This window comes from Lichenostomus cassidix, chromosome 3 (genome assembly GCF_008360975.1).
Source record: "Lichenostomus cassidix isolate B80296 chromosome 3, HeHo_3.0, whole genome shotgun sequence".
Taxonomy (NCBI): domain Eukaryota; kingdom Metazoa; phylum Chordata; class Aves; order Passeriformes; family Meliphagidae; genus Lichenostomus; species Lichenostomus cassidix.
The window spans coordinates 18,754,610-18,782,358 of record NC_139483.1 but is presented as its reverse complement, the minus strand read 5'-3'; the positions used below and the strand labels follow the sequence as shown (position 1 = coordinate 18,782,358).

At 41.9% G+C, this 27,749-nt stretch overlaps 1 protein-coding gene across 1 annotated transcript in view; it reads left to right on the top strand.

Annotated features, from left to right (window-relative positions):
- The window catches only part of TGFB2 (transforming growth factor beta 2), a 61,863-nt gene extending 34,350 nt beyond the window's left edge, over positions 1–27,513 (top strand). The window contains exons 2-7 of the mRNA XM_085054782.1: positions 4,281–4,444; positions 19,140–19,272; positions 19,391–19,501; positions 21,238–21,412; positions 21,978–22,131; positions 24,018–27,513. Coding sequence (XP_084910908.1) covers positions 4,281–4,444; positions 19,140–19,272; positions 19,391–19,501; positions 21,238–21,412; positions 21,978–22,131; positions 24,018–24,176 — 896 coding nt within the window. The 3' untranslated portion in view covers positions 24,177–27,513. The remainder of the gene's footprint in view (positions 1–4,280; positions 4,445–19,139; positions 19,273–19,390; positions 19,502–21,237; positions 21,413–21,977; positions 22,132–24,017) is intronic.
- Positions 27,514–27,749: the final 236 nt, after the last annotated feature.

The window sequence follows — 27,749 nt, the reverse complement described above, 5'->3', positions numbered from 1 at the left end:
AATATTTGCATGTGCTGCTTCAAAGTCTACTACACGGTCATTCATGTACTGCAGTTAGAAAGATGAGGAGGGGAAAAAAAGAGAGCGAGAAGAAAAGGGCACTCCGTGTTTTGTAGCTGCCATAATAAAGAATGGGCAAAGCACCAGAAAGAAAAGAAAAAGGAAAAGAAACCCTCCAAAGTTTAATAAACACAAAAGGGAATAAAAATAAATCTTTGGAGCATTTATTACAAGCCCGTGATGGAAGGATTAGATTGAAGCTCTCAGCCTTTCCAGTGTGGGTGTATGTGTGAAGGCGGCCTGTCTGGCCTCTTCCAATGAGAAAAGAAAAGTTGTTTACATTTCCTAACTTGGGCTGTGCATGTAATTGATTTCTTTTTGTTTCAATAGCAGAAATGAAAATTCAGAGGGGGAAAAAAAGCCTCATTTGGATACAATTGAATTTAGGTCTTTTTCCTTGCCAGAACAAAAGCCCAACTCTCAGAAGAGCTGTGTCAAACAGAGTGTTTTGTTTCTCCTGAAATGTCAGTACATGCAGTACTTGTGAGAAAAGCTGTGGAAATGCAGGGCTTAGTTCATCAAACACAACTGCGCAAGGCAGAAGTGTCATCCTTCTGTGCAGGTTATTCCTGATTTGGGGAATATCTTTAGCATGAAACAAACCTTATATCCTTGCTTTCAGTTTAAGGTGCTTGACTGCCTCTTGCTCTCTTCCCAGGCACTCCTGGGGGCCTGTGTGGTGTTTGGGATGGTTGGTCAGGGGATGTGCTCAGTCTCTCCCATTGACAGTGTTCCAACCTGGAGCAATACTGAGGACTGTCGAGTGTTTTGGGATGGCTCTCCTGCACCCCTGCTATTGGTGCTTTTCTGCTTCATCAGAGCAGGGCTGCTTTCTGTCCAGGCTGCTGGCACAGAAGCCTGGAGTATGCTGGACATTGAGCAAAGTCAGTGAGAAGCATAAAACCACAGTGTCCTTGTGCACTTAATCACTCACATTCTGGAGTACATTTTAACCTGGCAGTTCGGACTGTCTCATGTAAAGCAGCTGAAGAAGTTTCAGCTTGTTCAAGACAGGGGAAAAAAAAAAGAAAAAGAGTAAATTTGCGATGCTCGGTGTTTAGCAGCCTAAATGGAGGAGGATGGATGCTACCTTCACCTTCTCCAACTGTGTTGTGCAACTCTTGTCTCAACTGTGATGACTGTGATTGTGATTATTACAGCTGGAAGTCTTCAGGGTTTTTTTTTTTTTTGAGGGTTGATTTAATGAGTAATTTAAAAATTATAAAAGTGGAACCTTTCATTGCATTTACTATTCTCTCTCCCACCAAAACAAAAGAAATCTGTGTTTTCCTAGCTACAGGAAACATATTGATTTAATTCCACTCATTAATGATAATAGTTCAAAGAACAGTTGAGGAGTCTAGTCTGCAGCAGGGTAACTGTGTTTGCAGACTAGCTTGGTCAGAGTCATCCTGGCGTCTGCTGGAGTCATGGGGCCAAAACCAGAGGGGAGTGCAGAGGTATCCAACTGAGTCTGAATTGATACGACTGTCAGGTTAAGGTGGAGTCACAAAGAGAGATAAATTGCAGCATCTGAGATCACTTAAAGGCTAATCCAAAACCTTGTAGACTCCATAGGGTTCTTACCATTTCTTTAAAGAGAGTTGCAAGTCTCATTTCTCAGTCTTAATGCTGATTAATTTTCACATAAAGCCCAATTCAGCAGTCAGCCATTCTTTTACAGATGAAGGTTTCCAGCTATTAAAAGCCTTCTTTTTTTTCATCTGTCCATGAATAATGCCTTTCCCTCTATTGACTTCCTTTGGATACTGTCATGAATGATTGAATAAAGAAATCAAATTTGTTATGTAGTTTTTTGTACATAAAGATGTAAAACTATCTTATAAGAGAGATGAAACTTCTGTAACACCAGAATTCCTTCTCACTCATAGAGGGTGACCCATGCCTGCCTTCCAGTGGAAGGGAAATACTTGTTTGCAGTGTATGCAGATGCACATATGCAAACACAAAAACAGGCACACTAGAAGAGTATTCATTCTTTGTCTTCCTTGTGTATGAAAGAGAGAAAAAATGTAAATGCAGGAATGGCTCAGGAATACCCACTCTGATACATATCCAGAGATCTGTAATATACAATATCTAAAAAAAAGAAACTGGAAAGAAGGCCTACAAATATAGCACAAGAAAGTTCTAGGAATAAGAAGCTAAATATAAAACAAACTGACAGTTAAATAGGACTTTTCAATCTAAAATAAAGTCAAGATGGACAGCGTTGTCTGTGCCAGAGCTAGTGATTGGCTGCTAGTTTGGCTTGTCCACAGTGAACAAAATGGTAGGTTGATGCCTCAAACAAATGACAGGGAAGGACAGCTTACAACTCATCCTGGAAGCATCAATCTTATATATACATATTATTATGCCAAATTATATTCCTAGTAGGATTAGGTTTGGCTGAAGAACAAGTAGTAGTCTCGGAGTTTCCTACAGCAGGAAAAATAAATTGAAGATACTATTTCTCTCTTAAAAGAGGATATAATCTCTGAACCAAGTAGCTTTTATAAGAATTTGCAAAACATATCAAGGTCATGGTTGCGTACAGTTAAGCTTTTCTCAGAAGCCCTTGGTTTGGTATTTTGAGAGACACTAGCGCTGATGTGTTGCTGATGGGAGAGAGGAGCAGCTTTGGTGTGGGAGTAATTTGCATCCTTTAGCCTTTGAGTTCTCACTCTGAGATTGTAGCAGTTTCCTGTCAATAAGCATGGTAGCCAAGAACAGTGATTATGGTGCCTGGGGGTTTTTTTTCAAGCACTGCAGATGTGAAAATCTGAGAACTTTTTTTTTTTTTTCCCTTTAATTAAATGGAATCATAAGGAAGTCTGGGGCTTCCTGTTCATATTTATACCTGTTTGATCATACTGAGGGTCTGCTTTGGGAAGTATTCTTTCAGAGGATTTTTTGAAGTGTTTTGAGAACTTGTCATCTCTCACTTATAATACATCTACAGTTGAGGCCAAGATTATTTCTTTATCATCAAAGATTTTCTCATAGCTACATTTATTATGTAGTCAGTTTGAACTTTCTCAAAGAGCCACAACGAATGGGTTATTAAATGTGTGACTGTGAGGACATCTGTGCTTCTTCAGCTGCAAGTGCCTCCCCAGCCCCCAAATACAATTTTCCTTTTTTTTTTTATTTTTCCACTTCAGTTTTCACACTATAAGAGAAGACAAAACCATTCCCTAGGTTTTAACAAAGATTTTTATCAGGTCTTAAAGTAATTTCATCTCCTCTCTGAGAAGTGTGAGCTTGTCTCCTTCCACTCTCTTCCTCTGTCTCCTCTCTGAGGAGCTTGGGTGTCAGGAAGGCAAATTTGGGTGCAGGAAAATTTCTCCTAGTGCTGCTGCTCTGCACAGTGTGGAAAGGCCTCAGATGATGACTGAAGCCCTTAGGGTTACCCGAGTTGTGCAAGAGTGCCTTGCTGCTTACCCTTAGGGTTTACCACTGGGAAGGAGAAACACTGTTTTGAAACTTAAACTGAGATGTCTGACATTGCTGTTGAAGACTTTATGTCCATTTTTCTGGGTTTTTTCCTTCTTTTCCCCAATATCTAGTAAGGCATGGTTGTGTTTATGGCTTTTACTGCTTCCAAGTGGTCAAAATTCATGTAATCCTGTTTATAGTGTCTACTGTCTGCTTGCCTTTTCCCTTTGTTTTCCTTCCTCTTCCAGCCCTCATCACTATAATCAGAATGATTATTTTGTTCCAAAAATATAATATAATAACTAGGCATGGAATAAAATCTGAAGCTGACTAATTCATGCTCCATATTCTGGGGGAGGTGGGTTTCAGGGAACATCTAGATCAGATGAGCTGCTGTTATTTGTTGTCTTAGCAGATCCCTGTGAACTCTCTGCAAGCCTGAAGGCATTTACCATATACCAACTGCTATGTTTTTTTCTCAGTTTATAAGTATTCAGGATTTTCCACCAGTAGGTTGAAAGAGGGGAGGTTTAAATACATGACCTGAAATAGAGTTGAAAGTAGTTGTTAATCTCTATTAATATGCCAGTCTTATAAAAAACACGTGGGGTTGATGTTTTTACTTTTTATTAAATTGTAAATAGTACTAAATTGGCCACTGGAAGCTGAGCCATGCTTCAGATATTTCCCTGACTGAGTCTGTCTTGTGTTAAAAAGTTTGAAGGAACAACATGTTTTATAACCAAGAGAAGTACTAAAATCACACTGCTCTCTTGCAGATGCCATCCCACCGAGCTACTACAGCCTTTACTTCCGAATCGTCAGGTTTGACGTGTCGGCGATGGAGAAGAACGCCTCCAACCTGGTGAAGGCTGAGTTCAGGGTCTTCCGCCTGCAGAACTCCAAGGCGCGCGTCTCGGAGCAGCGGATAGAGCTGTACCAGGTATGGTGGCACCTCGGACACCTCAGCTCCCCGTCTTTCTGCTGCAGACCTGTCCAGCAGGCAGAACAAACCATGGGGAGAAGCAGTTGAGTCCCCTCTCTCCAAAGTAGCCTCTTGTTTCAGTGCTTTCCCTAGAAAGGTCTTCACTCAAAATCACATGAAGCTGAAATGTGCAAACTTCTTCTAGCAATTGAGCCTCAAGACTCCAAAGTTTTGAGCCAGCAGTGTGCCCAGGTGGCCAAGAGGGCCAATGGCATCCTGGCTTGTATCAGCAATAGTGTGGCCAGCAGGACTAGGGAAGTGATTTTCCCTCTGTACTCCACCCTGGTGAGGGTGCACCTCGAATTCTTTGTTCAGTTCTGGGGCCCTGCAGGAAAGACACTGAGGGGCTGAAGTGAGTCCAGAGGATAGCAGAGCTTGGAAAGGGTTTAGAGAGGGAGTTGTATGAGGAGTGGCTGAGGGAGCTGGGGGTGTTTAGCCTGGAGAAAAGGAGGCTCAGGGGAGACCTTATCACTCTCTAAATTCCCTGAAAGGAGGCTGTAGGCAGGTGGGGATTGGTCTCTTCCCCCAGGCAGCCAGGGACCGGACAAGAGGAAATGGTCTCAAGTTGCAGCACAGGAGGTTCAGGTCAGACATCAGCAAAATTCCTTCACTGAAAGGGTTGCCAAGTATTGGAAAAGGTTGTCCAGGGAAGTGCTGGAGTCACCATCCCTGGAAGAGTTAAAGAAATTACTGGACATGGCACTTAGTGGCATGGGCCAGTTGACATGGTGGTGTTTGGTTAAAGGTTGGACTCTGTGATCTTGGAGGTCTTTTCCAACCTTAGTAATTTTGTGATTCTGTGAATCATTTTATATGCTGTGTTTCAGCATATAAAAAAAAAGTGAAAGAACAAGACGTCAAAAAAGTTATCCCCAGGATCTCGTCTCCTAACACCTGACCTGAACTGTAGTTTGCATAGAAGTCAAATTCCTCTCTTTGGCCTCTGTTCAGGAGAAGCTTGTGAAGTTGCAGAAACTGTAGAAATTGCATTAATAAGTGAATTGCAAAGCCAATTCAAAGCCAATTGCAAAGCCAATAAGTGAATTGCCAGGGTTGAGGCAAGGGAGTAGACAATTCAAGGATTGTGGAGTAAGTAAGAAAATGGCCCATTACTCTCCCACCCCTGAGTGTTGACAAGATTGATGTCATTTAATCTTTAAGGGCTTTAGAGCCTTTAACCTCACTTAACATAGAGTCTGTGCATTTGTGCAAATACTGTCCAGAGCATATTTTGTCTAGAGCATAGTTCACTTTGCTGAGAAACACAGCAACTAAAAGGGGCTCAGTTCCCAGCAGTTTTACGCTGAGTAAAATTCATGGTTCTTCCAGCAACCTGTGGCATGTTCTGCTGAAAAGCCTGACAGATAGGATACCGCCTTTTAAAAGCTTGTGGAACCCCTCTTTAGCTCCGTTCTTGCTGCCTCCATTAGCTGTGCCTGGGCACTGTCCTGGGTTTGCAGCTCTCTAGAGTCCTGCTTGGATCCAGTGGGTCAAATCTGAGGGAGACTTCTCCTTTGCTTTGCATGTTCACCTTTTCCTGCATGGTCTGGTCAAGTGTTTTTTGCTCCACACTTGGAGCAAAGTGTGGAGGCAGTTTGGGTTCATGTGCTCACTGAAGTGGCAGTAAAAGCCAGTCATGGAGGCTGGCAGCAGGAAAAGCGCATTGGTCTGTTTGGATGTTGTTTAAACATAGGGAAAGCATAATTCTCAGTTGAATGTGGTTCAGGTCCACAGGTGGTCACTGGGGGCTGCAACCTGACTGCCTTCCTTCCCAAGAGCAGGATGGCAGAAAAGTTGAGCAAATAATGTGTCACTTGTTGAAAGGGAAAGCTAGGAGTATCTACTGAGAATCACTGGTGCTGCCTGTATAGAACAGCCATCCCAGAGAAACACACTGTGAGTCCCAGCCATGCTGCCACAGCAGCCTGCTGAAACAATTGTATATTCTGGCTTGACCTCACTGTTCAGACATCCTAAAAGGAGTTGATGGCATCTCTGGGCTTTCTGTTGTTCTACTTCTGAGAGCTGTTAGTCAGCCACCTGAGAAGAATACAGCTGTGGTTGCCTGAGCTCAGTTCATTGCCTTTCCGGGCTTGAGGAACGTGGGACACAAAGGGTTCAGCAGAGGTATGGAAGAAAGGGCCTTTGCTTGGCTGGGATTTTGCCTTGTGATGAGAAACAGCTGGGGCTTACTTGAAAGAGCCTGACTCCGGCAAGCCTATGCCCATGGAAATGACTGACACCTGCATCCAGGGCAGGTACTTGGGTCCCTGGATAAATATACGGCTGGTGAGTAAGGCAGTTTCTTTTTCAGGATGGGTGGAGCATAGTGAGTGAAGTGTTAGGTGAGTAATGAGTGCAGGTTATTGCAGGATTAGATCTTTTCTCCACCAAGTAGCAGGCAAGCCAAAGGCAGCATACCCTGAGTGTGTGTTTGTGCCACGCATATTTTAGGCATGTTGCTTTGTTCTGCTGCTTGTAGAGAGGCAAGCTGCCTTTGGAGCATTTCCCTTTAGTCATGTTTATTTCTTTCAATCTTGTATGCAGCTCTTCCTAAAACCTTGTATGGGGCTACTGTAGTTCTGTGGTGGCCAGTCTGAGCTGCATGGGTCCCTTGTCAGCAGCCCTTCTGCTGGAGGATCAGAGTCCCTAAACGTTGCTGCAGCTGATCTCCATCACAACACGTGAGGTTAGCAGGTAGTGTTAAACAGGAAAAGCAAAAGCAGGGAGAAACTGGAGAGAAGGGACCCAAGGTGCTTTTGGGTCCCTTCCAACATGAGATACTTCGTGGTTCTATGGTGTCTTGTAGAACAGTGCTATATAAAGCATCCAAAAACTTACTAAACAAATTCCAGAGGTTAGAAAGAAGAAAATCTATGGAGATGAAGGTGAAGAAGGATGGGTAGGAGGTGTTGGTGCCACAGTGCTGCTGGAGGACCTTCAGGGCTGTGTGTGGATGTATTGGGAATGCAGGTAGAGCTGTCTAGTGGTGAACGAAGGTGCAAGCATTTGAAGTAAAAGGGGGGAGTGAGGAATATCCTCATTTCAGTGGAGGTGGAAGAGGCAAATGTGTTCTGTAAGGGCTGAAGACTTAGTCAGATATCTGACTCCGGCATGAAAAGCCGTGCATGGAGAGTGAGCCTTGCAGAGGAGATTGCTGGTGGAGTTGGCATGAGCAGCTGCCGCTCCTCCTCTGAGCATGAGCTTTGCTTCCTGTCTTGTGACATACGTGCTGGGCTTGCCAGGGCTGTTGTGCCCAGAAGGAACAGTGTGGTTTTTCATCTTGCATAAGCAACATTTAATTATTAGGGGTTTTTTTCTCCTCCAACCAAGTTTCAGGTTGCCTAGCGTTTTGCTTTGTTGTGGAGTTCTTCTTGATGGGGGTTTTTGAAATTCCTCTCATACCTGCAGTTTCAAGGAATGGTTTCCTTTGTCCCCTTGTCTTTCTTAGTCAAGCAGGAGGAGAGGGGCAGAAGTCTTCTGGAGAGAATCAGAGCTCTCTTGCGGTTGACTGAGAGAGTGGCTGTCCCTGAACATGTGCACATCTCCTAACTGCCCTCCAAGAGCTTTCTGATTTTGTCCATTGGCAGTTCAACAGTAGTGTATATACCACTGGTGCAGAAGGGACAACGTTACTCTAAAGGACTATTTTAGGAACAGCTAGAGACAGATGTGCAGGGTAAATTGAAAAAATAAGCAAGCAGAACATAAATATTTTGTTTCTCCGCTTGATTCTTTCTTTGTGTGGTCCTCTGACCTTACAGATCTACCCCTTAAAATGAAAGAAGAAATGCAAAACTGCACCTTTTCAGCTAAGCTTTCCTCAGGCTGTACTTGGCTCCCTTTTCCAAACCACATCAGAAAGGGACTTTGTGTTTTCCTACAGCCCTTGTTTGCACTGACTCTGGGAAGGCAGTCTGGGCTGCTTGGCGTGGTGAGCCAGGGCTGTGGCCCCTTGTTCCTGGCCCCTGGCACAGCAGCAGCAGCAGCAGCAGCAGGACTCTGCTCCCACCTCAGAGGCTGAGCTGGAGCAGAGCATCCCATCATGTTTATGCTGGGAGTGAGTGGTTATGAATCTGTTTGCCAGGTTTTCTGCCATCTGGATGTCTCCAGGCAGTGAGTCCTAGAGATTAATTCTCATGGAGGTGCCCTGAATGCATCCGCAAAGCCAATGGACAAGTAGTAATCCCTGTGTGCAGAAAATGTCTGTTTTCACCCAGAATACTTCTCCTGGTATTTAAGGATTAGTCAGCCACATCTGTGTGTTCCTGCACAGATGGGAAGTGCAGTGCACATACTAAGTAGTCTTAGGATGGAAAATAATAAAACTCACAGAAGTAGGAATTAAGTTACTTTTATAAGGCTGGTATAAAAGCTTCTTTCTCTTCTTGGCTCTAGTTAAGTGAAGCTGCAGAGAATTAAATTCTTTAAAGGCACTATCTTTTCTGTTGTTTCTTCTGCCCGAAAGGGAGGCTTAATCTCATGGTTCTACTGCTGATCATCAGCACGTTGGAGAGTGGGAAGCCGGAGGGAAGGAAGGAAGCAGCGTGACCTCAGACAAGGCGCGCTTCTCCCGTCCTTCCACCGCGCCATGCTCACTCAGTGCGCTTCCCAACGCGCACCAAGACTTCAGAAAATATTAAGAGGATAAAGTGCTTTTGGGGAAGGGAGGAGGAATAATATTAAATAAACAAGTTTTAGCATCCTCCAGTGGCCCTTGCTATGTTTTTAAAGATTTATGCCAAATGCAGGCTTTATTGGAATTTGATCAGATAAAGCTCAGTTGTTATGGGAATGTCTTTGTTCATCAGTTTTCTTGCCTGCTTTGAAGACTTCATCACATCTTTCTTTTATTAAGGTGCTTCTGTATTTATGAATAAAGTCCCTGCACCCTTCAAAAAAAGCCTTGTCTTTTATGAATAAGCATTCAAAAAAATAGACACCACTGCAAAGCAGAACTAGTGGAAACCCTTACAGTATGAAAAGACATCCTTCAGAGAGTGTTGTGGTATTGGGTTTAAGGTATTTTTATTATGTACAGGCAGTCAAACAATAACAAGCAATAATTACTTCCTATGGAAGCGGTGCCACATTTTGTTAGCACATCATAAAGCATCACAAAAAGTGCAGCTGAAGTGCTGTGTTTTATTGTCATCGTTATCTGAGGCTGCTGAGGTGGGTGGGGGTACCTGAGAGGCTGTGGATGGGAGGGATGTCCCACAGGATGTATCAGAGCACAGGGCTGGGGCAAATGAACAGTGCCAGGTTAAAGCTGGGGGGACACATCAGATTACAGTGAAGAATTTGAGGCCAACAGGAGCAGACCTTTGGTCTTTCCATGTTGGGAAGGGCCCAGTCTGTGTCAAGAGCTCCTGTGGAGTTTGCTCGGGGTCTAGGAAGAGCCATCTGTCCTCTAGACAGTGGTAACTCCTCCTTCCTCCAGGGCCTCTCTCCCTGCTTGGAGGTATGACGAGGAAGATGCTGTGGAACATATTACCCCATTATGAGTCAGATTTAAATTTAAACCACAGTCGGTCGTTCAAATACTTTCAGGCCGTGTTTTGTCATGTTTTTCAGTTGGGGAATACGTTTAGAGTGAGCTACTATAGACTTGGGCCAAATCTCCATGGTGCAAATCTGAGGCAATTTACACTGACTGCAACAGAGATCCTTCAGATTGATCTCCGTATAATCAGGAGCAGAGGGGCCTTGCTCTCTTTCCTTGCCAAAAAGTGCTGTCTCTAATGCCATGGAAGAAAATACCATGAAGCAGGATTTGTGGCTATGAGCTGGCACAGGATGTCTGTATTACAGATATCATCTGGGGCACTTGGTTATTACTGACTGCCATCGCTGTGACCCACATCTAAAGTAGTGCATTTGGATCTCACAATTTATGTATTGCTGTCCTGAAACCAGACTCTTGCCTTCTGAAAGGTTACAAGGTCATGTTTGATGGCAAATGTACAGTGTTTTTTGAAGTGCCAAACTCAGCACTGCAAACTAAGCCTGGATGTAATAACTTTCTACTCTACTAACCTCCTTCTCTTTCCCCCGGCAACAGCTCAGGACCAGAGGAAGTTAATTTGCAGTATATTTCAGTTGAATTGTTGTTTTCTCCTTGTTTCAGAATTCCTCTTTCTGGTTCCAAATACTGTATCCTACAAAAAGATATCAGTACACTGGAGACTGTATGGAGTACCTTTGGCAAATACTCTGTGAGGGGCAGTATTTATGGCTGCATCATCCTCACTGTAGTTTGAGAGCATATCTTGGATGCAGCCACCTCTTGCTGGGAACAGAACAGTTATTGAGGATGATTTGAAGAAATATAGAATATCTGCATCAGCTCCTGGCAAGGGCCAGCATGTGCTTCCCAGCTTGACAGTGCCATGTGTAGAAATGCAGGGCACTGGGCTGATGGATTTTTTTGCCATTTGCAGTGCCATGTGCATTATCAGACGTGTAGGAATGTAAGCCATGGGGCAGAAAGCAACTTCTAGGTTTGGGTTCCTGCTCTTTGGGCTAGGGTTTGGTGAGGTAGCCAAGCCCACATTACACTGGGACATGAGCAAGTTGGAACCAAGCACCTCAGTGTGATAGTTACTGGGCTGAGGAACATCAGGTTGGCTTGATGGCCTCGTGCTAGAGAGGCAAGGGTGGTGTTCCTGTTCTGGGAAGGTGTAGGAAACAATGTGAAGCTTTGTAGGAGAGAAGCCTACATGAAGAAGAATAGAAGATTGGAGGAAATGGAGGAGGATGGGAGTGGTTTGGATGGAAGCCTGTAGCTGGTGGAAAGAGAAAACCACAAGGAGAGCTGTGAGTTATGGGGAGCAATGCAGGCAAGAGGAAAGGAAGAAAGAGGAGGGACTTGTGGAAGAAGACGACATCTTGGAAGTACTATGTCCAAATACTCATTTAGCCAAGAAAGCTGCATGCCAAAATGTTGTAGTAAAATGCACATGAAGATGAGATATATCTGTCAGGGACAGGACCAAGGAAGAGAAAAGGGCTCAGGAGACCTGTGCATAAGGGGGAGATGAACACAAGGGTACCCTGCAGGATCTGGGAGATTTGGCTAGAAGACAGGAGAACCCACTCTATTTTTGTTGACTTTGGCTCCTCTTTGTTGATATTTTAATAAAACATAATGTGCCTTTGGCAAGGTAAAGCTAAATGCTAGATAAATTTACGGGACTTTTTTGTTTTGCTTCATTTTATATAAAATGTTTCTTTGGAGCAATCCTAAAATCTCCCAAATGGCAGGAAATTGCCCTCAATATTTCAGAATCTTCCCAGAAGGACCCCAGACCCTCAGTTCTTGTTTATTGCTTATACAATGCAGAGATTTATGCTTAAGCATAAATCAGGCTGGACAGCCTCAGGGCTCTGTCCCCAGCTTACACTGCACATGTATCTTCAGTATCAGGAGGAAGGCCCTGCTTGGGGAACAAATGGAGAGGAAATCCCTTCCCAGGATCCATTCTCTTCTCAGAGCTCATCCCCTCACCGCAGGGTGATGCAATGAGTCAGTCACAGTGACTCCATGACTTCCCCTCCCTTTTTGACCTGCTTAAGTGCTCATCACTTCACCCCCCTCACATTTCACCTTCTTTTACCTTTAAGTGAGCATCAGCCAACACTGTAAGAGAATCCTACTGCAGCTGTAGCCCATCCAGATAGAAAAGAGGTTGGGTTATGTGTGCAATATGTTCTTTTTATTTGCAAGTTTGCATGAAGAACGTGTCTGGCAAGTTCTGAGCAGATGGATCAGAGAGCTATGGGTTTTTTACAAACTTTGGCAAGTACTCCATACCTTTCTTTGTATTTTGGCAGGAACTCTGCATCTCATATACTAGTCTCTAAAGATTCTGCCCTCAGTGTGAGCCTGAATCGGAGACCATTGCAAGTAATGGAAAGACTTCATTGATAAGCAGGGGGACTGTAAAGCCATTTTAACTCCACCACACTGAAGGCAGGGTCTGAAATACTCCTTTGCAAAAGTGGCTACAAGAAGAGCTTGAAAACTCACACTGACAATTTTTAAAAAAATACATAGCTGCTCTCTTGCACTTAGAAGCAGCTAAGATTTTGATAGCCACTGGATTCCCAATTATCTGGCAGAAGGTACTGTATGGAAGCTTTGCACTTTACACCATATGTTTTCACATATAATGAGTAAGAAACTGGAGAGGTTCACAACAGAATCAAAAATTTGCTTTTCCTTGTGTCCAAGATAGGATCAAAGGCCTCAGATTTAACTAGGGAATGAAAAGGGGTTGATAATTAGCGTGGTCATTTTTGAACTTTAAGTTTTAGAAAGAGCTGGCTGAAGGCCCTACGAGCTGTCTGAGGAGACCTTTGAAATCTGGCACCAGGCAGTGAGTGAATCTTTCAGTAGGGTAAATAGTATGTAAGAATTTGGAAGCGACAGGCAACTGCGTACACAGACCTTGGGAATCTGGTCATTCCAGTGCAGAGGGTTAGGCTGGAGTCCCCTGCAGTTTCTTCTAGTTTAGATGAGGTTATCCTAAATGGCAGTTTTCAGCCGTGATGTGCATAGCTGAATTTATCTCTGCTCTCATGTTAATCAGCATAAGCACATCATTTACCACCTGATCTCATTGTTTGGGCTTATTTACTTTGAGCTTACAAGTACATGTCAGGTTATTTCCATTATTTTTAAAAGGGCCGTGAAGTTCCAGTGGAAATCATGGATAATGACTGATAAGTAAGAGAAAGAGTAGAGAGCCTGCCAAGATGTTGTAATACACAAGAACATCACAGGAGTCTGAAACGACAAAGGGAAGGGAAGGAAGGAAGTTATCAGGGGGCCAACAGCATCTGGAGGGAGGAGATCAGACAGTCCAGAATGAAAGGAGAGGAAAGACAGATTAATAGCAGGTTTTCACAAGATAATGCCATATTTACTGCTATTCAGTGACTGCAGAGCCCACACTGGCTGAGAGCAGTGACCATTTGAAGTTCCAAGGCAACACAGGAGACAGGATAGATATTTTCTAGTGGCCATATGATCTTATTACTATGTTTGGAAAGTTCATCAACTTGTTTTAAGAAACTGTAAGTCACCAAAAATATTTCCAAACAGTTGGTGGCCATAATTCTCAAACGCAGCTGTAGAATGCCCTTGTTGTTGCTGAAGCTTGGCCTTTGATGGGTGCCCAGGGTTTTCTTGGCTGCAGCAGATGTATGTCATTGATGCATCAGCCTGGGTATCATCACTGCTGAACCACATTCAGTTTTTTGTTTGTTTGCTTGCTGAGGAGGTGGTGAATTTATTAGCCAAAACTATTCCACTGTAAATTATACTTAATTGCAATTTTCCTATTCTTCTGCATCTGACTGTGGTGACAATAGAAGACTAGAAGTAGTTATTGGCCAGAACACCAAATCTGAAATGAACTAAGCAAGTTGCTGTTCTGGAGCTCTAGTTTTTGAAAGAACCAGTGTGTCTTTATGTCAAATTTTTTCCTTTTAGCTGTGTAATGAGTCATGAAGACAGGCTGTTCTGGCAGCTGCTGTTGGTGGTTATTGTCTAGAATACATACACTAATGTGTTGATTCAGTTATCCCCTGCTTTAGCTGCCTAAATATATGAGCGGGGGAGTAGACGAAGGAAAATTTGAGCAAAATAATTATGTTTCTTTTAACAGAGTCTTGGGGTTTGGAGTTTTTTTTAGTTTTGTTTTTGAACCAGTGTAATTGCACTGATGCTGACTGCTGCTGCTCTGCTCATATCAACTTCTGATATGCCCCATTCTTTAAAGAAGTCATGTTTCTGCTAATTTTGCTAATTCTGCTTTGTTTGTTATCATGAATTATGTAGTGTTCTGAGTACGCTTTACAGTTTATAAAACACGGACTAAGATAATCCTTATCCTTATTTTTATACTCTGAACTAACTGTATGATAGTTTCTTGAGGGTATAAACATGTATGCCTATAAATAAACAGTTTCATCCTCCAGTATTTTAATGAATATTTCAGCTACTTGATACTTAAATTTTTTTTAAATATATCTGTTAATGCTTTCCTGTTAGTCTGAAAGATAAGCATAGCAGGTGACAGAATTAATTTAGAAATCGGTGTTTCTGGAAATTCCTCAGTCTTCTGAAATGAGTTTGTGACAAAACTAAATTTTTTCACCATGGCCCTGGTCATGGTGATTTGGGACATGCTTTCAAGATAATATCATGGGTCAGCCTCCTCTAATGGATGAAGAGCAATACAGACAAGTCCCTGCCAGCCCATAGAGGTTCTCCCCCAGAAGACTGAGCAGAACGAAGAGTAGATTTCAACAGTATTTGTAAAATACCAGAAATCTGGCAGGCCTGATGAGGGTGGCATGTGAGTGCTGTCATCACCAAGATCCCCAGCTGGGCTTCCTAAACATATGTAGCTGTACAAACAAGAGCAATGCTTCGTTTGCATCTGGCTTCTTCTTGAGCCATTTCCTGCAATTAACTGCATTATTCATTTATTCATGTGTTTGTTTCACCTTGATCTGCTTGCAGTAGCTGCATGTACATGGTATCGAGAGACCCAAAATGGATATTTGTAAGATAATTTTTTCCCCAGGTGTTTTCAAGAAGCCTCAGAATTGAAAAAAAAAGTATATGAGGGGTAGATTAGCAGTGGGCATAGGAAAAGGTTGCTAGAAGGCAGTGTACAAGACACTTGGTCAAGAGAAGATTAACAAGTGTTTTGGTTATTTGTTTTCCCGTGAAAGGGAGGAATCACATAAAAAACAGGGCAGAAGAAAACTGAAATTGTTCTTAGAATTTAAAGCATTTTTACTGAATGAAAATTACTCTGCATACTGGTATAGAAGTCTCGTGGATCACCTTTAGGTATCATTTCTTGCTGTATTCAGCTCATGCCCACAGCATGTGATCAAATGTAATAATTTATTATAACAGGCAGTGCTCCATTATCCCTCTGTTGGAAGCAAGGCCGAGTGAGCAGATATCCCTGGAGAGACAATTCCATGTTCAGAACCAGGTCACGTTGGCTTGGAGCTCTGTCTGAGGGGTGTGTGAAGGTGTGCACACTCACAGCCCTACGTGCCCAGCCGGCGTGCATCATCCGCTGCTGTGCTTGCGGGCGTTTGGATGTGTCGCTCCTCTTGAGGGAGGTGGGGCTGCCTGTGTGGAAATTCTGTCTCCTGCTCATGCAAATGATGGAATCTGTGTCTCTGCATGCCATGGGTGATGCATGGGATTCCCCCACCGGAAAACCCTAGCCTTCCACGTCATGACCTATAGTCAGACCAAACTCTTTCGACCTCTTTAAGAGGGAGTGTTTGGGGAAGGTGCCAGAAGGAAATAAGGAAGGATTAAAGCGGAATTTTAACTCAGTTGACTTTCTCTTCTGTGGATTTTCTTTTTCCCCTTTGCCTTCTGTTAATATTTTTAGTGCATTGAAAACTTCTGCACAAAGGCTTTCATTTAGCTCCTGCAGGTACAAGCAGTGAGGCAGCATTTCTGATAACAGTGTTTGATGTGGTTGTGATGGGCTAGGCATGAAGGTGAGGTGGTGTTTATAGGTAAGGCAAGGCAATGTTTATAGGTGAAGGTAATATCTCTTCTAAGACCAATCAGTATGGTTGGAAGAAATAAACAAGCTTTCAAGAGCGAAAGCTGCAAGGCACAGAAAAGGCTTTTATTCTTTTTTGAAACTAAATTAGTTGATCTAGTAAGAAGAAAGGATTGGAAACAGTGAAAGAGAAGATTTTCATTGAGGGTATAGGCTTGAGGGTGTATTGGAAGAAAAGGGTGTTTTGCTGGTGGGGAAGGTAAAAACCAGAAATGTGGGGCAAAGTAAAAAGAAGCAAACCAAAGGGGGGAAAAGGCAGAGACAACCAAAAGTGCTTATTTCATGTAATAATTTTGGGAAGATTCATTTGAAGAACATACTGTAGCTGTAAAAATTTCTGAGTGATGCGTACAAGAAGGCCCCTTTGTTTACCACCATATAGAGTGCAATTGGTTCAGTGTGGATGGAAATAGAATGCAGTATAGAAAAAGAATCTTAATCAGATTATTTTGTGGGAGGAAACGGACTCTGAGGATCCAGCCTAGGATTTTATCTTCCATTAGCTTTCCACACTTGCAACAATACAAGAGAAAAAGAAGGGAAAATGGAAATGGTGAGGCTCGAAAATTATTCTTGTTTACAGGTAATCAGGTTGTTAAGGTCATATATCACCCTAACACTACAAAGAAGGAGAGGTTGAGGAGAAGGAGATTGAAGCTAATATCACTAAGTGTGACACTCATCTCAACAGCTTTTGCCTAAGAACTGCCAGTGCCATGGTGTCAATTGTGGAAATTGTCTTATACTTAGTTTGTGACTTTTTACCTCGTTCTTCATAATTTTCTTCCCGAAGATGCTGCATAAACAACATGGAGAGAAACTTTATTTTCAGATATTGTAGATAGCATAGTATGGGTAATATCCAGCTTTCTCAATCCGTAGTATCCATTCTGTCCCACAGTGCCATACAGTTCTGAAACATGCCAGCACTTTTCTTGTCATTCAGCTCAATGGTGAGGGTGGGTTTTCCTTGTACCATTGGATACGTGCAGTGATGATTTCTTGTACTTTTACAAATGCCTTTCATTCCAGGTGCACACTGCCAGCCCTTGACTTTGTCTTTTGGTAGCAGTTGGGATAAAGACTGGGATAAATACATGTTACTTTTGATACCAAGGCGCAGCTGTGTCTTCAGAGTATGTCTAAGACCAATTATAGTTAACATCAGGAGATTGCTTTTGGCACATTACTTACTTTCAGTCCTTACATCACTGCCAAAACTGAGGTATGCAGTTTCTGGAGTCTTTGGAAAGATATGACTGTGCAGAAAGGAAGAGAAATGAGCCAAGTTCTTGTGTCCCATTTGCCTCACACCCCCCCTCCCCAGCCCCAACACATCTTTGCAGAATGACAGCTGCATTACATCCTCAGAAACACTTGACCTGATAAAGACCAAAGGGAAGGCAAAGTTATATTTGTACTTCTCTGGGACTTTCCCAGCATTGATTACTGATTCTCTCATCCCTCTGGCACTTCTGAGCAATGGTAGTCCCCTTGCTGCTGCCAGACTCTCTGTAAACAGTTGTTCAGACACTTTGTTTGAAGGTTACCTCATAAAAAGGAGTCCCAATATTCACTGTTTGAGTGCCCTTAGTTTCTGCTGGAGAACTCAGCATTGCCTGCTAAGGGCTCTTAGTAATCTTCTGGACTTGACCCAACATCTTCTCATGGCTTTTTGCTAAATGTGTTGATCAGAAAGAAGACAAAGAGCTTGTCGTGTTGCTGTCCTTGTCATAAGACAAATGTTATTCTAGGAGCCATGCTGTTGGCCTTCGAGAGATCCTGCACTGCCTAGCAATAAATAGGGAAACTCTACATGCTGATTCCACATGCTGGACAGAATCTGAGCTTTTCAAGCCTGTTTAATTACAAAAAGTCTGATTTTATCACGATGACATAGTTTCACACCTCTTTTGAAATATTTTTCTTCACATGCATTATGTGGTTTCACCACGATTTTATTATACCAGTGCTTGCTAGATGTCAGGTTGTTCTGGGCTAAGAAAATAGGGGGAAACAATGAGACGTTGTCAGTTAGTCATTTGGAGATGGACTTGGATGCTTAAAGAAAGGAAAAACCCGAAACAATATATGAAGTCGCACAGCTGGCATGCCAAAAGTTACAAAGTGATGTTATCGTGTGGTATCTTGATTGGAGTTGACTTAATGTTGCATGGCATTCCAGCTCCCTTCATCACAAAACTATCAACAGAGTAATAACCAGGAAACCAGAAACCTGTCAGCAGCCAAAAGTCCAATTGTTTTTGTCCTAGAGTTAGGGTAAATAATAGCAGGCTATGCTTGTACGTGGGAAGGGACTCACTGAATTGTTCGCCTGGGAGGAAGGCTGTGGGCACTTGAAATTCTAGTCATGCAGGGCCCAGGTTTCTTTTGTACAGGTATTTTTTTATTGCTTGGTCAGTGGAAGCTTTGCTGAAACATTTGACACAAATACAGATACAGCTGGCATCAAAGTTTGGGTGCAAGCAGCCTCACCTAATGCACAGATCCATGTGTGGCCATCTGTTTAATGTAGGATTAGTGCCTGAAATCAGAAGGAAAGCTGGACAAATGAATAATGCAGTGCCATACAGGTTAGTTGTGGGGGAGCAGGATAATATCTTCAGTGTACAGACTACATTGTACAGGCTGGACCGTAGCATCTTATGCTCTAGCCAGTGTAAGTATTTCTGAAGAAGGTAAAATAGCTTCTTTTGATGATTACTGTGATATCTTGACCGCATGTATTACAGGGTAAGTTTTCAGGATGGTTCTTTCTGTGTGATTTCTCTCACGAAGAAATACGTGATAGGGTGTTTTCTTGGGAGCATAAGCTGATTTCATTAGGGTGTTTTTATGTTGTTCTTCTCCTTACACACCCTAAGAAGATTCTTTCTGAAAACGTGTGTGAATGTGCATCTGCTGCATAAGGGTTTCAGCTGTAATAGTTTCTTCTGTTTTCTAATGTTAGCGGTCCATTTTAATAGCAACCAGGTACATGTTAACCTATAGGCAATCTTTTTTGTTGTTTCTTGCAGGTTTTAAAATCTAAAGAATTATCATCACCAGGACAGCGCTATATTGACAGCAAAGTAGTTAAAACAAGAGCTGAAGGAGAATGGTTGTCTTTTGATGTCACTGAGGCTGTGCATGAGTGGCTCCATCACAGAGGTGACAAAAAGTGCTCTTTGCCTTCACTCCTGCCCCAGCTGCTCCTCCATTAATTCAGGAGTATTTCTGAGTCATTCCACGTGTAAAAACCAACTCCACTCACTTTTATGTTTTTCAGACAGGAATCTTGGATTTAAGATAAGCTTACATTGTCCATGCTGCACCTTCGTGCCTTCCAATAATTATATCATCCCAAATAAAAGTGAGGAGCTTGAAGCAAGATTTGCAGGTAATGAAAGAAAAAAAAACCTCAACTTTTTAAAGTGCTGTGGTGCTTGCTAATTGAGTAGGGAAACAAAAAGCTGTTTCTGCCTCCTAAATGGCATTCAGTTGATTGAAAACTTGCTCATTTGAAAATTATGATTCCCAGCTGGTGGGAAATGCTATTAAAGACACAAGGGTAAAACTGTATCACCTGAACAATTCTGAAATCAGATGGCATGAATAAGCTGTCTCATTCCATGCATGTGGCTTTGATGTCCTTAAGACTCTGAGTTGCAGTTTGCAGCATGCAGAGGATATACATACAATTTTGGATTTAGTGAAGACTGTGGCTTAGTTTGCTATCCACTATTGGATAGTAATGAGAAAACATGCTCAGTATTTTCAAAATAAACTCTTTGCCTGCTCTCCACCCTAGTACTGTAATGAGTCAGACTTGGTAAAAAAGATTGGAATGAGTGGGCGTTAAAAAATTAAAAACTGTGTAGTGAGGGTTATGGATATGTGTGCTCTTTCTGGGCAGCAGACAAGGTGATGTGGAGTAAATATATCAAGGTCATATAGGCTCTCTTGTGTTTTTAAGCCACTAACCTTTCTGTTTCACTAAGGGAAATGTATTTAATTGACTGTATTATAGTTACCATCCACCAGTACATATGAATCTATAGGTATATTAGAACCAATTTTAACCTAAATTTTGTTCATGAAGTTCTCGTTTATTAAAGTGTGTCATGATTTGGTTCACTTGTGGTCCAAGTATTTGGCTGTTTTCCTTGTCAAGTATTAAGTTTTTCTAACCGTTGTTTCACTGCATTGGAATTTTTTCCTGTAAGAAAATACATGTACTGTACATATGATTAAAGCCATTGTGTGCATTTTAAAAAATTGTTAGTACGGTGTTTGGTCACTGTAACTGTATATGTTAGAAAAGGACAGTGTATCTTTTTCTATTTAGATAGTAATGTCTGGTTGGGAAGGTTAATTTTCTAAACGGTCTCAACAAAAGGCATAATTCTTGTGAAAAGCCAATACCTTGAGTCTCTAGCCTGTGCAATTGTCACGACAAGCTAGTAAGGCAGTTAGTGTTAAAAGAGAATACAAAATGTGAGGCCATGGATTGCCATTTCAAGAAGAAATACTTTGATCAGTGTCTTTGCCATGCCCATATAAAGGAAGAGACTAGAATAACTGACTTTCTGGGGAAAATTAGCATGGTTAAATAAACTGGCAACGGGAGACAGAGAATTTACAATATTAGAAAGGAGTGAGAAAATGGATGGGATGGAGAAAACGGATGGGATAGAATTAAGAGTGGGAAATTAAGTATCCAGGGCAGCTTAAAGTGTATTAAAAGGATTTAAAAGGTACATAGCTGTCAAAAGTTGGGAATACTCTCTAACTGAAACAACAAAAGAATCACTGCTTGGGGCATTTGAAACTAAGCAATGCAAATGCAGTGACTGAAATTACCTTTTCTGTTACTGATTTAAATGTTCCTAGTAAATGTACTGAAATGCCATTAAACAGCTGTGAATGTGGGAGGGCTGATACAATAGATAACATAAGAACTGTGAATATCTTAGGCATCTGGGGTTGAAATTTGCCCCCACTTCCCCAGTAAACATTCCCAGCTGGCACCACCATGGCCCAGTTTCTGAGAGATATTTTTTTTTAAGAGATGGTTTATTTAATTTGTGAAGAAAAAGCAACACAATGTTTATCACCAAAATGTATTTTTTGAAGGTATTGATGACTACACATATTCCAGTGGTGATGTGAAAGCTTTAAAGTCCAATAGGAAAAAATACAGTGGGAAGACCCCACATCTTCTGCTAATGTTGTTACCCTCCTACAGACTTGAGTCGCAACAGCCCAGTCGGCGGAAGAAGCGTGCTCTAGATGCTGCCTATTGTTTTAGGTAACTATGCCTCCACATCCAATATTCTTACCCAGTCCTACCAGCCTGGGAGGTGTTATGAAGTTGTTTGTCATGTCTCTTTACTGTTGGCATTTCTACAGAGCACAGACATGTATACAGACTCCTTAGGTTCTCAGACCTAAGGGGTCTGTGTGCAGCAGGTCTCTGCCCGGCAATCTCCAGTCCCACAGAGACAGAGGCAGATTATTGTGACCTTAGACAGCAAAAGCTTAGTTCCATGTGGGATGATTGCCAGATGCATTAGCCCCATAGTTCCAGCCAAATTATCACCTTCATTTTGCTCACCTACTCAGAGAGTCCTGTCTGTAGGACCTGACTAGTCCTCCAGGGAAACCCTTGGCTTTGTCTGTATGAGCAAGTCCTGCCATGTCTAAGCATCCAGTTTCAGTTACAGCATAAGCTACTATTGAGTGGACTTTATTGAGAATTTTTGTTACTCAACTTGCCTGCCTGTAAAGGATCATTCAGGGAGCAAGCAACTGGATTATTTTTATTTCCTTTGTTGTCTTTGTTATGACCGATGTGTTTGTATTTTATTTCCCAGGAATGTGCAGGATAATTGCTGTCTGCGCCCACTTTATATTGACTTCAAGAGGGATCTTGGCTGGAAATGGATTCATGAACCTAAAGGGTACCATGCAAATTTCTGTGCAGGAGCCTGCCCATATTTATGGAGCTCAGATACTCAGCACAGCAGAGTAAGTAATGGATTTGCTAATTTTCAGCTTTGTTTTAGAACTGCAGGTTGAGCTATATTTCTGTGACTGACATCAGCACCAATGCCCAAAGTTAGTTATTGAGATTAAGGGTGATGAAATGTGGCCCTGTAGAGGAACTCACACATGGCCTCAACCCAGTGTTGAAGCAGAAGAATGTATATGCCCAGAGATTTCCTTTTTTGTCATATGTTCATTGATATGAACACATGGTTGGATTAAATGCTTTTTGAGAACATATAGCCTTTGGAGGTGGCCTGGAAAAGGCCTTTCATTACAGAGCAGGAGTGGAAGATGGCACAATGAGCTTAGTCAGCAAAGGCACTGAGGGAGGCACTTTCAGAGTAACAAAAGGGCTGAGTTGTACCACCTGGTCATCACCTACTTTTATGACCTGCCATTTCAAGGTTAGCACCTGCCATGCTATTCATGAAAATATACTGATTATTAAATATACTGATACATGAATTTCATGAAAATATACTGATAGATGTCTTTCTTTTGCTTCAAAAGATACATTTTTTCTTATACTTTGAAAATTTATGTGTGAAGGAGGCACTTTGTGTCTGGGATTTTGAAGAACCGAATCGTAGTTGTCTGAGATGGGACTTTTTATTTTGGGGATTAGATGTGGTATTTTAGCCAACTGCCTTAGGATGAGTAGCATTCTGCTGTGAAGTGCTAATTTCCTCCCAACTATCAATAAGGATGTCTAGACGGTAAATGTAAGAGACAGACATTTGCATCATAGTTGTCATAAAGTAAGAATTTCACCCTCGGGTCCGTACTAAGAATGATGTCTCCCCTTTTTCAAGCCTCCCTTAAAATACCAGATCAATGTCAGCCAGCAGGGAGAACTCTCTGTGTCCAGGGGACAGCTAGAGTTCCTGCTGGTCAGTAAAACCATGATATCATGTTCTTCCTGAGCTTACAGACCCCTTTGTAGCTGTCACTGGCTGTAACATTGTACTGTTAGCAATGTCAGCAGGCAGAGGTGTAAATAAGGTGAGTATGTTTCCACGCTGGTGTGGAGTAATAGTGTACACATTTTGGAACAGCACTTGTTTTTAAAGGAAAGAGGAAGAGCAGCTGTCATGGTCACAAATACGTGGTTTGGATAATTGCCCAAGGAGCCAGAAGTTGCTTAATAAAGTAGTTAGTGTTGCTGTCCTGAACAGATCTTCTGTCTCTCTAAGCTGCAAATGTTGTGTAGAAGTTCTAGGAAAAGGTCACTTGGTGTTTGGCTAAGACATTAATGGCATCCTCAGGAGCACCTATACATCACCAGTGGCTGATCCCACATACTTCCCTTGCAGGGAACCATGCATAGGAATTCAGGGTGACATGGGTGATAACTTCAGTTCATCTGGTTCTCAACAGGAGTCAGTGGACCTTGAGTCCTGGTGCTTGCAGGGTGACATTAATGGACTTAATTAACATAGCCAGATGGTAAAAGCAGAGGAGAGCCTATGCTCTGAAGAGGTCTCTTTTCTCTTTGGTCACTTGTAAAGCCAAAGTCCTGTAAACAACAAATGGCAATGTGAAGAAACAGATAAAAACCTTTCCATTTCTTCTGTACTCATGAATATAATATGTGTGTTGATTCAAAGGGCAACACTTTAGAGACAGACTCCAGGTATTTACCTCTTCTGAGGTTTAAGACTGTGTGGACAAAACGTTAGGAAATTCAGTCATATTGTGAACACCAGATTGAAGTGGAGAAGCATATGAAGAAACCAAAATCAAGGAATCTTCATACTACTTTCAGTGGGCATTCTCTCAGGTGCTGTGGGAGGAAGTGATGCAGAAAGGAATTTGCTCATTAGAGGTAGCTGTCTTAATCTGTCTTTTTTTGTTTCTCCTTCTAGGTACTCAGCTTGTATAACACCATAAATCCAGAAGCTTCTGCCTCTCCGTGCTGTGTGTCCCAGGATTTGGAACCCCTCACCATCCTCTACTACATTGGCAAAACACCTAAAATCGAACAGCTGTCCAACATGATTGTAAAGTCTTGCAAGTGCAGCTAAAGGATATCCCTGAAAACAGCATGACGTGTGTTTATTAAAAAAAAAAAAACCAATGAAAAAAAGAAAGAAAGAGCGAGAAGGAAAGAAAGAAAAATAAAAACCCAGGTTCATCAGTGTTAAAAGAAAAAGAAAAAAAGAAGAAAAAAAAAGCGGTACTAGTCTGAACTGTTTGAAAGTTTGTTTTGTTTTGTTTTTTTTTTAAACTGGCATCTGAAGCAAAACATTGAAGGCTTTTTCCTACATTTCACCTACACATAGTGTGAGATAGACAAGAAGCAAAGTTAAAGAAAAAAAGAAACCTTTTAAAAAATAAACACTGGAAGAAATTTGTTAGTGTTACTATGTGAAAGGAAAAAAACAGGAAAATCCCATGAAGTGGAGTTGCTGTATCTGTCCCGTGCCTTACTTGATCTCTCTGTATTTTTACGCAATAGGCATCCTACCCATTCCTCTTAGCTGTAGAGTTAACAGTGCATTATTTATTTGTGTGTAAAAACTATCAAATGAACATTTCTGTATCGCCATTGGAAAAAAGAAAACCAGCCAATGTGGACAAAGTGGAGCCCAAATAAGCTGCCAGAAATACATATAAAGCCTAAAGGAACACAAGGTCAAAAGAATCAGGAAAGTATCGGTTAGTTTAGTTTGATTAAAATAGAAATCAGTTATTACATTATTGACAAACTCTGCCTTTAAAATACCTTCTTTTTCATGCCAGCTGCCTAGAGAGACTTCTTGTAAGGTCTCAAACCCTTGTTTTAAATACTGAATAATTTACTAATAAAGGACACTCTGTTTCAGTCTCAAAGACAAGTCTATAAGATTTTTTTTTTTTACTGTAAATGATTTAAAATGTCAGTCTAGTAAACCAGTGAAATATTTAACATGTACTGGTCTAATCTTCAGACCTTAATATGTTGCTGTATAGCTATGCTATGGGATTTTTTGTTCTTTTGGTATATGTAACCATACCTAGAGTATTACAATAGGTGGGTAGTAAAAGCCAGCTTAATTGGAAACATATCTGTAGATCTCTATTTGTAAACTATTAAAAAATTACGTACTTTATGTGTAATGTGTAAATTTTCACCATATTTTTGTACTCTGTAATACTGTCAGCTCTCATGACTTTGAATTTGAATTTGGGGCTCTTTTTGATCACTCAGAATCACGTGTTTCCCTCTAGCTGGCCAGTATCAGTAGAGTCCCTATATTTTGACTTGCACTACAAATACATGTTTTATAATAATTGCTATACATGTGCTTTGTATATTGTTCATCATTATGACATAAGCTACCTGACTCCATTTGTTTTTCTGTTTTATAAAAAAAAAGGATGGATTAAAGCAATCTCTCCCCCCCTCCTCCCCTCCTCCAGTTGTCCCCGTTCATAACGCTTGGATCGCGACGCGGTTCGGATTTCTGGGCCTTGTGATTCCCTTTGGGCTGCAGACACTCACACAGATGGGCAGGGAGCGAGGTGTTGAGAGATGTGCCAGCCTGGCTGAGGCGAGGCAAGCCTTGCAGGGAATGGCATTCACCACTGTGCAGGAGGCTGTAGGGAGCGGGAGCGGAGCACATCAGCTTGGCACGCGGGAAATCGGTCCTGCAGCTCCTCTGTGGGACTGCTCCTGCTCCTGCTGCAGCTTCCAGAGCTCTGCCCTTGACTCCTGCAGTGGCACAGTAGGCCCCTTTAGGCTGTTGGGGTGTGTGTAATGATTCGCAGGATCAGACTCTTGATTTTTGCAAGTTTACCAAATTTTTTCCTCGACTGAGTTTTTGTGCTAAAGCTTCTTTTAAAAAGAGAAAAGGAAAAAGGAACATGGGGGTCCTCGGGTTTTGTTGTTGTTACACGTGTTCATATTGTAGAGGGAGTAAAAAGAAAAATAATCACATCACATGCTTCATTTAAAAAAAGCCCCAACTTAAATTAGAAAAAAAACCCAAAATTGTGAAGAAGACACCATCATTTCATTTCACATGATGAATGCTTCTGCACAGCAAAGCTGGAAACCTGCAATACAAGCATTCTTCTTGGATGAGAAGGACATTTTCTGTCATTGCCTTGAGCAGTGCTGGGAGGACACTCCTGAGCTTGGTGTTGTGAGCTCGTTTTAAGAAGTGCAATTTCTTTGGCTTCAGCAGAACACTGATGCAAAACTGAGATGCTGTGGGAGTTGCCCATGGAGCTTCTCAGGACTTCTGTGGAGCTTTTGCTCATTGCCTGGATGGGAACTTAGCCCCAGAGTTGACCAAATCCCACCCACTGACTCAGCGCAGAGGAGCAGGTATGTTAGATTTCTGATTTATTTAGTGAGCTGAGGTGAACAGGTGAAAAATCTGTCCTGCTAACACTTGCTTGAGCCAGACTTAACTACAATGAGAAGATGCACTGAACTCAGTGAAACTCCTCAGGGTAATAGATACTCTGGATTTTGCTGTATAACAACAGCAAAATTAGTTTTATCAGGTTCAGTATGGGAGCTGTGTTTTTGTTGGACAGGAAAGAAGACAAGGGTGAGCACATTTTATAAAACTTTAAAATGTTTTTGCAGTTCTCTGATACAGGAATGCAGCTCAAAACCAGTTTTGAAAAATTGGAATAGGAGATACCATGGTTGTCCAATTATATTCACTATGTGCTGGATGCAGCTGAAAATTTGGATTTGGAGTTTTTCTCTAAGCATAAAACAGTAGTTCTGTAAGTCATTGCCCCAAGATTGAATACTTTTTGTAACTTCTAGTGTTCCTCAAAATGCACTGATAATATTTGAAATTCTCTATTATAACTCTCCTACCTTTTTTTTTTCTTTTTTTTTTTTTTTTTTATTAGGTGTGTATTTCCCTTTAGTTACCAAGGATGTTAGGCCTGATCCTACAATATGCAGAGCTCATGGGTGAAATTCCCCTCTGGGGTAATGTGAGTCCTAAGCACCACTCAGGTCTGATGTAAATACTCCTCAGATGATCTTTAGATGGGTGTGCAACAGCTCAAGGACTTTGTGCTACAGGGCCTGGTTTTGGCAAGGTGATTGCCACTGTCTGAGCAAAGTCCCTGGGAACTGATGGGAAATGTTCAGCATCTTGAAAGATCAGACCCAAGGGGCTGACTGGGGCTGAGGGGGAATCATAGCACTTAGCTGGGTGGGGTAGGACAGCACTTCCTATGTGTTTAGCATCAATACAACTGTATGGTTGGCATGGTTTAAAGGAGAAAAAAAAAAAGGAACTTAAAGGACAGCTGTGTTGTACTTTGGTGATTGATTACTCTGTATTTTAACACATTGTATGTCTGTTTTTGTGGTGCTCTAGTGGTAAATAAATTATTTCAATTATATGCTGGTGTTGATTTTGTATGGCAGTGTTCCTCTGGCACAGGCGATTCCTCAGCTCTGGAATGTTAAACTCCTTGCAGTTGAAACCCTGAGAAGCCTGATTTGGTGTGGGATTTTAGCATGTGTGACCCTGACATGGTCCAGCACGGGCTGAGGTGAAGAACATCCATCCAGGGTGAGGGTGGATCACATCTGCTGTGGGGATCCAACCCAACCAGTATTTCTGTCATGGGCTAAG